Source organism: Tuber melanosporum, assembly GCF_000151645.1.
Source record: "Tuber melanosporum whole genome shotgun sequence assembly, scaffold_96, strain Mel28".
NCBI lineage: Eukaryota > Fungi > Ascomycota > Pezizomycetes > Pezizales > Tuberaceae > Tuber > Tuber melanosporum.
The window spans coordinates 231,218-244,456 of NW_003299146.1; the positions used below are offsets into that span (position 1 = coordinate 231,218).

At 44.0% G+C, this 13,239-nt stretch overlaps 1 protein-coding gene; it reads left to right on the plus strand.

Annotated features, from left to right (window-relative positions):
- Positions 1–3,256: 3,256 nt before the first annotated feature.
- GSTUM_00012125001 (uncharacterized protein) lies at positions 3,257–5,069 on the plus strand. XM_002842365.2 has 3 exons: positions 3,257–4,129; positions 4,182–4,555; positions 4,615–5,069. Exons 1-2 carry the CDS (start codon positions 3,873–3,875, stop codon positions 4,516–4,518), a joined length of 594 nt encoding a protein of 197 aa, XP_002842411.1. The 5' UTR covers positions 3,257–3,872; the 3' UTR covers positions 4,519–4,555; positions 4,615–5,069.
- Positions 5,070–13,239: the final 8,170 nt, after the last annotated feature.

Below are 13,239 nucleotides of genomic sequence, written 5' to 3' on the forward strand. Positions count from 1 at the left end.
TTTGGAGTGAATGGTCTATGCATAATATGTTGCTTGCTTACCCTGTCCTCCTGCGCTGATTTGATTGTCTAGTATTTTGCGGAATCGCTCTTTCTATCATGCCACACTCGGGTAGTGGATTGGGGGTCTGGGGTTTCGCCAGTCTACCGTTTTCCGGGTTATCTTGACAAAACTTCTCGATTCTGTGATACAATATCGCGCGGTTATCAGGCGGTAGGTGGGGGAGGGGTGTGCTTTCGTTATGATGTCCTGGTGGCTGCCCTGCGTGGAACTCTGGTAACCGTGTATATATATGCCGGCTAGTTATCATAGTATGACATACCATTCACATGGCTACTCTGGCGTGTGCTGAGAATTTCACAAGATGGGGGTGAGTTTGTTTGCGGCGGATGGTCCTGACCACCTGTACTATACTGTGATCTGGGATAACCTCATACTTCACTCTCACAAAAGTCCAACCATTGACCCCGTTGTTCTTGAGGGTTTATCATTGACATAATGCTCCATCCAAGACACACAGTCCCACACAAACACTGGCACACTCTCATTCCCAATCGCCCGGGCTCTCCTCCATTTTTCGCTATCGCGATCTAAACAGGTCTCCGATGATGAACACTGTTGCTGAGTGGCCGTATCGTACCAACCCACGAAAGTGTCCTAAGCGCAAGGGATACCAACACGGTTGGTGAGCTCTCCGAGTGAGCTCAAGTGATAACGTCCCGGTTTTCTTTTGTACCGGGTGGGGAATTGCGGAGGTGGGACGATTCGGAGGAAGCTTAGTTATATATCGTAACTCATCTTAGATATATCTGCCCAAGAAAGGGATGTATGATATACAACAGAACTAGTGCGCCCTTCGGTGGCGCTCGATGGGTCTAAGAGCTTGGATAGCGCAATTAGGGGTTTTTCCTTCCTTTTTTTTTTCCAGTTGTTCAGTTTTTCGGCCGGTAATATAAAGTTAGGATAGCAGGTTCATAGAAGGGGGTAGGAACACTGGATGTCGCAGAAGGCTTGTCTGTATAGTTGGCACTGCTTCATGGCTGAGTTGGAGAGTACTACCGCTTCACCCACTCGTTCCGCAACCCTTGTCTTACAAGGGTAGATAGATGCCGTGAAAGGAAATTGTAGGAACTATTAGGCCTAGCTAGTCCGTTGGGCTATCTGTGGGTTGGTCATATTGGACAAGAGCCCCGATCCAATGGAATAATAGATCGTTATACAAATAGTTATGAAGCAAATTTGACTCCGATCAAAAAAACATTAAAGACGTTCAACACCTCCGGTAAGAAGTAGGAAAGGGACCCGGCGTTACAGCAGCTGGATTTTTTGGGAAAATTAAAACGATAAGCTCAGACGCATAAAGAAAATAAGCCCACCGATGCCATGTGGGGCTGGGAGCTAGAGCTGAATAGGTACATATTTGATTGCAAAATATTTCTCTCACTTATACACACACCCCCGCGCCCAACAAACCACCCAAATCCAAAGGGATGGAAAACACCTCATATCATATCTGGTATTCCCTTGCTTACTTTTACCAACCTCGTAGCACTCAGTATCATACTACTGCTAACCTGTCTGGAAGCTGTAATGTATTATAGTTTTAGCTCTCCCGTATTCTTTTCTTTGGCGAGGTGTTTAGTTTGCGACGATGTCCACTGGACTAGGATGCGGGTTTTGAGGTTGTTGTAGCGTGTCATCTGCAGTGATTTGGAGGGTCGAGGAAGAGGGTGTTATAGAGTGGTCGGTTTGTGAGATAGAGTGCGAGAGGTATGCATCTACAGAGAGCATGGTAGGTGCGGATATAATCTTGACGTTAGAGTAAGAAGGACCAATTGGACGAGCAGTGCTTGGGATGAGTTGTTGTGAGGTATTTCTGCAATAAATTTTGACTGTAAAACCTGTAGTGATTAGCCAGCAGTGGTACGGTTTTAATACCATTGAAAACCTCAAATACTTCCAACTATAATACGTGAGAAGAGAACTTGAATATAATAGAGATACTAAGACTAAATATTAGTCCTAAGGAACATGAGACATCTAAGAGGAAGAACGCTACTACAGTTAGAACCCTTTACTGAATTGAGTACAATCATAGAATGGAATATTATTGGGTCATTATGTATCGCTGGATATGAGATATGAGTGATTTTATAGGAGATCCTAATACCTTTTCCCATTCCTATTTCATCACTTGCGAGGGATAATAAGACTAAGAGTTAAAAGTTAAGGTAAGGGTAAATGGAACTAGATCCTCAGGCTATGTTTCATATACATAGTCACCCCCAACATCAATATGATACTATAATAATAATATTATCATAATATTATTATTTTCTTCCTTGGCACTTTAACCTGTAGGCTTTGGGTGGCTTGCCCTTTCATAAATTACAGCATCAGTGGCAGAATATCTGCCACCGTATCCGATGATCACATGAATTCTCTCTCTTTGTAGTTGAATTGCTTTGTGTATTAGGAAATACGCGTTAGAACATGAAAAAAAAAACATTAATGCTTATCCATTTGGTTACCAGATGACCTTCAGGTAGTTTTCATAGTCAGGGATAAAACATAAAAACTTGTGTATTGGGGACCTTAGCCGCGGTCTTTTTCCAAGTTTACCCCATATCCGTCGTGGACAGGCCAACCATTGACTCCGCACCCTCAACAGGGAGGTGACACCTCCGCTCAGCCACCGGTGGCGGCATCAACGCGATTAAACATGTCTTGTAGCCTACGAGCGAGCGTCACGAACACTTTTTGTCCGGTGGCTCTACCCATCGGTGCGCTGTCTTCAGCCTTGGCGGAATTATCCTGACCGATTGAGTTTATACCTTTGCTATTGCGATGCCGACCAGTAATTTGCCTATTGCTTTTCTTTTCTTTTTCTTTTTACCGAGCGGCGTTCCCTCGCCCCGGTACGGGCCCGATCAGTGGTGACATTTTTGGCCTGAGGTGCCTAAATAACGGTTGCTGCTTATAGTGGGGTTGGTGCGCCGACTAGTCTAAGCACTGCGCTGTTGGATGCCAGTCTGCATTTGGAGTAAGAACTTCCCATGCATTGGTTCATGTCGAGACACTGATAGACCCTATAGAGATGTGATCCTTCTCCCCCAAATGGGTTCTTCTCAAAATCCCCCCCTGACCCATTTCACGGGGGAGTAGATCATATCCGTGGTCCTGGAGGCCCCAATTGGAGAGGTGTTCCCAAAGAAACGCATAAACACAGATGGGGGAAGAAGTTTGGCAAAGGCAAGTACCGTGGGGGAAAGGGTGAGGATTTCGACTCCGATGATGAGCACCACCACCACCATCATCACCATCACCACGGCATCGGCATGGGCCGTCGTCACGGCCGGAAGGTTGGTCAGCCTCACCATGATTGACACAGATATGATTGGAGTGACATCGATGATGAGCGCTCCTTCGGACCCCCATTCGGCAGAACTTCTCCCTCATTCGGGAGGTTACCTCCCGGCGGTCCCCGACCCGGTGCCCAACAAGGCGGCCATCCAACACCCTATCTGGCTGGTATAGGTAAATACCGTCATAGTGACCATCAATTTGTGGACCGTGTAAAGGACGGTTTCGGGCACCATAGAAATGGGCGGCCCGGTAAATCCCTTGACCCCCACGGCTCTGGGGATGATTGGCAGGGTGGGGGCCATAAGTTCGGCAGTGTCTCAGGGCCTTGGGATCGCTATCAAGCTCACCGTGCTTGGCGCGGGTACAACTACGATGGTGACTTTGCCCCCCTCGGCGGAAGCCTTTTTGAAATACTTAAGGAATTCACAAGAGCTCCTCTAAGTAATCCCAAGGGCAAACCTCCCCATCCACCCCCACACTCGTCGGCCAAAACCAATTCCCATGTTATGAACCGCCCAAAGCCTGGAGGTGTCCCCTATGGTCAGCTCATCAAGACTTGCAAAGATCCTGGAATGGTTGCTCTAACCTTTGATGATGGGACATTCAAATACACCACTAAATTGCTGGACATCCTCAAGAACAATGGTGGCATTCGCGCTACTTTCTTTGTCAACGGCAAGAATGTCGGTGATCTCAATGACCAGGCGATGAAGGACACCCTCAAAAGGATTATGGCAGATGGCCACCAAATCGGTTCTCATACGTAAGTCACCCATCCCACTTAGATTTGGTTTTAGAACTAACGTATATTCCAGTTTCTCCCATAAACCTTTGTCTCCTCTCTCGGAGATGGATAAGATTTCGGAAATGGTCAAACTCGAGAATGCCCTCCACGGAATCATTGGCAAGAAGCCTACTTACATGCGCCCCCCGAGCTTTGAATGCAACGACAAGTGCATGAAGTTCATAGAGGGGCTTAGATACCACGTCATTAGTGAGAACCTCGACGCTCAGGACTGGAAGAACATGGGCAACATGCAAGTATCCAAGGACATCGTCAACAAGGCCGTAGATGGGGCCGACTCCAAGAAGAACAACTTTATTGTTCTTGCTCACGACATTCACGGGGCTACCGTCGAGCAGTTGGCTTAGCACATGATTGACAAGTTCAAGGGGAAGGGATACAGATGTAAGCGTCCGCCTAGAGATATCCACACGATTCAGAATAGATTGTTAACAACCACATAGTCGTCACCGTTGGAGAGTGCCTCGGGGATGCATCAGAGAACTGGTACAGGAACAAATAAGGCCGTTCGCTAGATATTGTGTCAACACCCTCGTTCTTAGCGGAGGGTACCTTTTCTTCCCAGTCACTCTTTTCTTCCTCTTCCTTATTGAACATGTCACTCCATCCCCCTTTTTTAATAGCGATGGTTTCTTTTCTTTTATTTACCGAAACCTACCGCTCCAGTCCGGAGCGATCCGATGTCATTGTCTATCCCCCCGGCGGCCAAAAGTTTGCCCCTCATCCCTTCACCCCCCCATCCCACTGTTCCATATGCCCTCCTCCTTGCATAGAGCATGTTATTACCGTACTTAAGATGTACCAATTGTAGGTTTCTTTTCAATTTATGTTTTGGCTTGGTTTTGCTCGTCTCTATTGTTAGCTTTTTTCAATCATAAGTTAGTATGGAATTAAGAAATGTAGATGTGTCCGTTCTTCTTACCGAGTTTATGTTCTACTTTCGCGCGCATTTCTGTAAAGCTCCGGCGCTAGTCCGCGATTGTGGTCGAGTTAGATACCGGAGTATCAATGGATGGATCGGGGAGGGGTTTTGGTGTGGGATCATTTATCATCACTCGGTTCTGTTACACCGGTGGTTATGTATGGATCTATGTTGCCGAGCCAGCGGCAATGTGAGCGGGGTGCTACCGTGGTTGTATTACACCGGAGTTATCATAAAAATGTCTGATATTTTCTACGAACTCTACGAGACAAACATGGGTGTGCATGCCCGAAAAGTTGTCTAATTCCGTAGTGTTGTGATGGGCGAGCGGCCCACGCCATGCTTTTTCACACCCCCCCCCCCACCGGGTACGTTATCCTTCTCTACGCATAAGCAAAGGGTGGGCACAGCTCCACGAGACCCCCTCTAGATATCTCCTGCGTTTCCCCACTGTCACTTTTTAAACTTGGGAACCCACGCTGTCTATAGCAGGTTTCCTCTGCTATAAATATCTTTTTTTTTTCTAATGGCGCTTCATGCAACCTTGCTCTTACCCCCCACTCCGTTCCAGACCCCGTGAGGCATGTGTTCTGAACTACGCTAATGAAAGCAGCGCATAGAGAGAGAGAATACTCGAGCAGTGGATGGAACGCCACTAGTAACATGTTCAGATACAAAGCCAATCTAGCATCGAGCGGGTGTAACTGGCCAATACCCACCATACTGCTCCCGGCTCTACCGAAGATTGAAGTGAGCAAGTAACCTGCTAGTGATATGATAAGCAAAGAGAGGGAAGAAGTGTGCGATTGTTGAAGAAGCTAGAGGTGCCTAACGAACGCCAAGGCATTGGGTACCGGGTATGGAGGAATGCGGAGTGAAGGTGGCAATTAAAAGAAGACTATTATAGGAGAAGGCGAGAAACTGGGAAGTGGAAGAGCGGACTTGGCTAGCTAAGCTACGGCCAGTATCAAGAGGTCTAGTCGGTATGAGATCATGACTGATTTTTTATTTTTATTTTTGTAACTTTGGATGGGGGGGGGATTCAGGGTTTAGTGTAGGGAGTGATGGAGTATGATCGGGACAGGGTTTGTGAGGTCTCGTTAGGCAATAAGGACTTGCATGCTTGATTTGTTCCGTAATTATGTTTTTATTTTTTTTATATTTTTTTTTAGGGGGGGAAGTTGTGGGGTGTGGGTCCCAAGTGCACGGGTTGGTTTCTATAGTGTTCCCCAGGAGGTGCACTGAGGTATCATATTATAGGTGTTTTTGGAATAGATACGTGAGGTGTGGTTGTAGGTGGTTCTCACAGTCCAAGATGTTGGTTTGGTATGATATTGCTTACTTTATAGGAATTCATAATTTCGATATAAACCTTTGATGATCCTTATATGAATCTAGAATAGTTTGGTAGATTATTTCTACAATAAGCCTGAGGCTATACCCATTTGCTTGTAAGCCTATTTTCAGGAAGCTTTTAAATTTATATATTTCTTGTATTACAAATAATTATTTTCTTGGAGTTTATCTCATATGAGTCTATTATTGGTAATTAGCCTATTTTTTGAGAACACCTTTAATATAACCTGTAAGTAATATAATATTATGAATCTTATAGAAATTGAATCTCACAATCATTGTAACTGTCTAGTTTTATCACCCAAATTTTACACCGTGGTGGTTAGGTAAACTGGCCCTAATACAAAAATTTTCTTTACCACAATTCTTTTGCAAATTTGGTTATATTTATACAAGTTCTATCTTGTTTTTTCTTAAAATTCCAGTTTATCCTTATGTCTAAAGCAAATAGTGGTTTTAAATATACTTAAGCCTTTTAGGAACAGTGAAAAAAAAAAAAATTTAGTAAGCAGCTTTGATATTATTAGATTTAATTATTATAGAACATCAGAATATTAACAGAAAGTTAAAAGATTCTCTTATAATAATCACAGTTAAGTATGAGGCTTACAGAAAGAAAAACTACTTAATTAAAGCTTATGGGCTAATTAACTTTACAGAAAATATTATACTAACAGATATCCATACAGTCAAACTTGAAATAAGGCTAAATTATACTTGATTGTTTACAAATTGAATAATACTTGCTTTTAGATAGGCCTTATCCTATAATAAGATTCAAGTAAAAATTTCAAGTCATATCAGTATATTATTATTATTAAGTAAAAAAGTCCCATATGAGTCTTATATAAATCTTACTAAGAATGAGTGAATTCCTATAAAGTATCTATTTATTTCTCCGCCCTATTGGGGGTTAGCAAAAGTAACTAAACATTTGGTGTAGCAACACTTGATCGCACAGCATCGCAACCTCCTATCCACACTTCCAAACTCCACTGTACTTTTACCACAATGAAATATTGTCTATAATGCATCCTCACAGAAGTCATAGGCATAAGCCAATTCCTATCAAATACCTTACCCCATTTCAAAGAGGCCAAATTATTGGCCAGCGAGACTGTGGTGTCCCTTTTTACAAAATTTCAGAAAACCTCAAAATCTCTCTATCAACTGTTTTTAATACAGTTCATAAAATACAACCTAATGGGGAGGGAAAAAAAACCTTCAGGTAGACCAAGAGGGTCTACTAAAGAGCAGGATGATGCAATGTTGGAGGCAGCTCTTCATGAGAGAACAATAACTTATGAAGATATTGCTGAGAAGATTGCACCTCAAGTGAGTGGGTATACTGTGAGGAAGAGACTTGCAGAAAAGTATTTGCATAAATGGATTGCAAAGAAGAGAGAGTATTTGGATGAGGAAATTGCAGGAAAGAGATTGGAGTCAGCTTTGGCTCATAGGGATTGGACTAGAGAGATGTGGAGAAAGAGAGCCATGTGGGAAGATGAGGTTACTGTGGAAAGAGGTGGATGTAAGAGGAAGCAATGGATATTTAGATATCCTAGAGAAAAATGGCATAAGGACTGCATTGATCCTACTGCTAGGGTAGGTGAGAGAAAGGTTATTAAATGATGACTGGTTGTTTTTATGGTCAGAAATATGGTCTCTTTCTTCCTGTTTTTCCTGATCCTAATTCTGCTGGAGGAGGGGTTACTGCAAAGTCTATTATTCAAGTTTATGATCAATATGATTTCCTAGCTATATGGAAGGAAATGAAGGAGAAAATGAGAGAGAAGGAAATTTTTTTGATTATTGACAATGCTAGAACCCATCTTCCCTTCATGAGATGGCTCAGGTCTAATGGTGTTACTCTCAAAGAAATTCCCCCTTACTCACCAGATCTTAATCCTATTGAACATATTTGGTCTCTTATAAAAGCTAAGCTTCATAAGTATTACCCTGAGCTTTATCTCATGAAGGGACCTAAGGATGGGATCAGGAAGGCTATTGAAGAGGTAGTTACTTTTTGTTGGGAACTTTTGGACCCCAAGGTCTTTGATAGCTTGGCAGAATTTATGATTCACAGGATTGAGGCAATTATTGAGGCAGATGGGTGGTATACAAAGTATTAATTAGGATTATGTATTTATTTTATTTCTAAATATTTTTTTGTGTTGTAGTTTTAATAGTGATTTGTTGAACAAGTGGTGTTGAGAAGGGAGTGCACGCCGTTGCGTCGCGATGTTCGGTTTCTTCTACTAAGGTGCTATACGTTATTAAGCGTAGGACATGGGTTTCAAGGCTCAAGCCCCACAATAGCTGTGAATCCCTTGGGACGATGGTTGATTATTCCCTGGCTCTATTTGTCGCTGCTGGGTTTCAGTCAATTCCGGAGAAACTCTTTTTTCTCTCATTTAGCCCGAGCTCTTTCGCGATTCTCGGCCTTGGTTTCGAGGGCTGTTAACTGCCTGGAAAAAGGCATCTTGAGCATTTCCATGTCGTCTATCGGTAGAATACTGCACGGCGAAAGCGCTATCAAGATCTGTTTGTGCCACGTTATTTAATAGTACTGTAGGTATTGCTAAGAGGCATGGTCATATCGCCTCACCCCGGGGGGGATCTGGAGTCTGCAGAGATGGGGTTGTCTACTCGCTACTTCCAAAAAATGACGATCAGACTCAATAAACTCGACATCACAACTACTAATCCTAGTTAGATAATTATGAGTAATAATGGATTCCAGGGAGAAAAAAGGAGCTTGATTCAAAAAACATATTTCAACTAGTTTCCGCGCAACGGTTACGCATGCAAAATTAGTGACAAACAGAGACCGAGGGACAGAAAGTAGAAAGGTTGAGAAAGAAGGACGGATAAACCAAGTTGAATGGCTGTGTAAAGCGGGAGTCAAATCACATGGATAGAAGGAATGGCTGAGGAAATTTGAGCCCCCACGGGATTCGAGGAGGGGGAAGATCAGGCGCTGTGAGATCTCATGTTTTCCAAGACGTTCTTTGTGCGTATTGGCAGGGACGAAAATCTGTAATCCTAGAGGTAACCGGGCACGATACTCCGGTGGGCTAGAGATCATTGTGGTTAGAATCCATTCGGACATGTAGTTCTCACCAATCCTGTGTTTGCTTATTACGAGGGAAAGGGTTCAAGGAGGATTTCCAAACAGGAAGAGTTGCTGACTGAAGAAAAGCGGGGATCACGATAATGATAGAGATGTAACTTTGAATGCTAGAGATCTCTCGGAAAATGACTGAAATTTCTCCTATGATGCCCCGAGGTGTCCTCTGCTTCGTCTCCCTCTCACTCACGATACCCCCGAAATAACTACATGGAAAGGTGCATTCCCCTTATCCATAGTCTCCATTATGATGATGATCAACTTCCTCACACCATATGAGAAAATACGTAACTATACCCCCATGTCCATAATTCCCCCTAACAGTGCCGCATATATTACTGGGGAATCTTGGAATGGACTGATAAAATCACGCTATTTAGTCGCCTTTATTTATCTATAAGAAGAGTGATATTCTATGATTATTGTCAATGCATTGGCCCCTCCTACATATTATTATGTGATACCTAGTTGAAATTCTCTACCGGGCACACTATCCCCAATAGTTATATACACGTCCAGCAAATCCCGGCCTATCATTTCTCCTTCTCTTCTCGATCGGATTCGCATGTTGCTTCCTATTCTCTTCTGCCACCTCTCCCAGTCCTGCAGCATGCCCGGGTTTTCTTTCTTCCACCTCGAGAATAGGATTATGCCAGGGTGACATGGTTCCGACTCAATGCAATGTCGGCGATGTGGATGTGGTATAACGATGACGCGATCATTTAGGTTGGTAGTGCACTGACCTGGGGTGAAGGCTACGGAAGGGTCAACATCTACAATGGCAATCAGGTCCCTTCAGGTCAATCTGCCTCGACCCGTTTGGCTCTTTACAGAATTTCAGTACTGTTTCTCTTTGGAAGGATCGGATACCGACCGATGTCTTCATATACTGACAGATATGCATAAACGTCTTTCGATACCCACAAATATCTTCAAACCGACAAGCATCCATATATATTTACGAGTATTTCCTAGAATATGCAAGATCTAAAGCTATCCTCTATAGGCCTAGGCCAGGAACACACACAAAGAGGAATCAAAAAAATCCCGGTGGGTTTAAAGCATGGTGAACAGTGTGTGAGTGTGAGTGGTTTCCTCTCTCGCTCAATGTATTCCCAAAACCGCAATAAATTACCAGTGATTTATAATTACAGTCCCATAATCATCAAGCCATTATCACTTCCTCCCACTTCAGTCTCATCGCTAACCTGAAATTCCTTTTCACTGCAACCTCAAAAACATACAAGTCTTTTTAACTCCCCAGGGCTATAAGGGGTGGGTAGCGAATATAGTACATACCACATCAGTAACAGCCATGCACATGCAGTGACTACCGACTAATACGTTAGCCTTCTACTCAATCCGCGTCAATATATATTCACGCGCAGAAAATTCTCCCATGTTAGGGTAATCACGCTCCATCACTCGCGTGCCCTCTGCCAGATTAGCCCCCTGTAACCGGGTCCACAGCCCACAGCCTACCATGCTAGCCCAGCTCCTGAAAATGTCCAGGCCGAACCAGCGCTTGGGGAACCATGCAGTGGTAAAGGGGAGGAGGAGGCCTGAGGGGAAGGTGTTGGGGATTGGAGGTTTCCCAATGATACTTGAGTAGCTTTATAACCAAAATTTAATAGTAACTGCAGATGCGCAGATGGTCCATTCGCTCCTTGGAGATATCGTCGAGAAATAGAAAGTAGCACGCCACCTACGATAAACCACCACTCTCGTCGATTTCCACCTGAACTTGAACGTTTTTCATTGCTATTCGCGTATTCCGGGCAGGAGTAGCTGGTAATATCTTTTTTCAGATATCGCACCTTACCGGTAAAATTCGGCGTATATCTGAAGATATCTTCCAACCCCTGAAGAACTTTTACAGAATTCGCGAGCAGCTAAAGATACCTGCTAACACATGTCCAAAAGATCCACCATATCCGCCGCATGCCGAACGCTGCAAAATATAAATACCGGTCAGGGTCGCCCCAATGTCACAATCTACAAAGCGACGCGAAGACGACCAGACAATATATATATATATTATATATATATATATATATATATATACTTTTCCCGGATGATAATAACAGTACCGCTTCTTCATTTCATCAAAACCAAACAACGCTTCTTAAAGATACCCACCCACATCCATATACAAAATTCCAGTTCCCCAACCATTGACGTCACTTTCGCGCACAATGTCGGCTCCCCATAATGTCCGATATGGGCCCTGCTGTTGAGCAATTGTTTGATGATGATGGATGTGTGGTTGAGCATCGGCCTATAAAGAAGATGTTTCTTGCTCCTTTCGAGACTGGTGATAAAGATCACAACCGTGTGAGGTACCATACGAGTGCTCCGTTTCCGGATGTATGATACCCGGTGAGCCCGAGCCAATTGTTGGGGGAGAGGATGATATATCATACCGGTTAAGTTAGAGGTTATAGCACTAAAATTTAGAAGGCAAAGCAGTACAGTGTAGCAGGACCAACACCTGGACCAAACTCCCCAGATCGTCGTAGCACATATACTCCGATTAATATTCATCCTCCTCCTCCTCCTCCTCCTCTACTTCCCACCCTACGAAAATTTCTCCCGTCACGTCAACTAGTTAGCACTCAATAATCACTCTGCTCCGATCCTCCCAAACCCACACACAGAACCCACACACGACGAACACGACCGAACCGGACCGGGAGGGTAACCTAACATCAACAGGCAGGAGAAAAAAACGACGAATCTCCTCACGCCCCGACGCCCCAACACCCAACCAAACCAACGGCAAACTTAAATTCCGGCCACTACCATACCCACCACAAAAGCAAAGCAAACCACAAAAAGGTCTATCCATATGGGTGTCATACGGGAAATATGCATACCCGCCCTACAAACCCCTCCCGATCTCCATCTCCACCCAGCCAAACAGGGCTTTCCCCTCAAACGGGCCATAAACCCCACATTTGCCTTTCCTCGCGCTTTCCGCCCGGATATTTCCCCTCCAAGAAAAGAAAAAGAAAAAGAAAAAGAAAAACCACATGCCCCGCTTCCGGGTACAGTACCTTACTTGTACGAGTAATATAGCAAACCCACCCACAACATTTTCAACCCCTATCATAAAAGCGACGCCAATCTCCAGGCGCGCATGTGCCATACTCGGTAGAGAAGGGCGGAAAAGAAAAGTAAAGGTGATGCAGCACGACGGTAAACAGAGAAATTGGGCAAAGTGATTATTCATGATTTTCCCAAGTCCGCATATTTACCAAGATATGTTATCATAACTCTACTTTACTTAGGGAAGAATTGAGGCAGGCGGACAAAAAAAGGGGGGGAATAAATCTGAGCATTTTTTTCTCTTCGGGAGATGGCACTTTAGAGTACTCGTACTCGTACAAGTATCATAAATGGGGAAAGTCATTGAACTCGCCCAACCAAGTTCAATACCTCATGCCTCGAACCGCACAAACAAAACCACATCTCAAGATACTGTATGATACTAAGGATATTACCCGCCAAGACCGGTGCAACCAAGTCTCCACACCCCACATACACACACTCACCATCTTTTGCTGAATCTTCTTCTTCTCCTCTCCCGCCCTTTTCTAACCACGATGGTAATTTACGGGTGCTATCTTTACTGGGTTATAAGGTTCGGTGTCATATCGC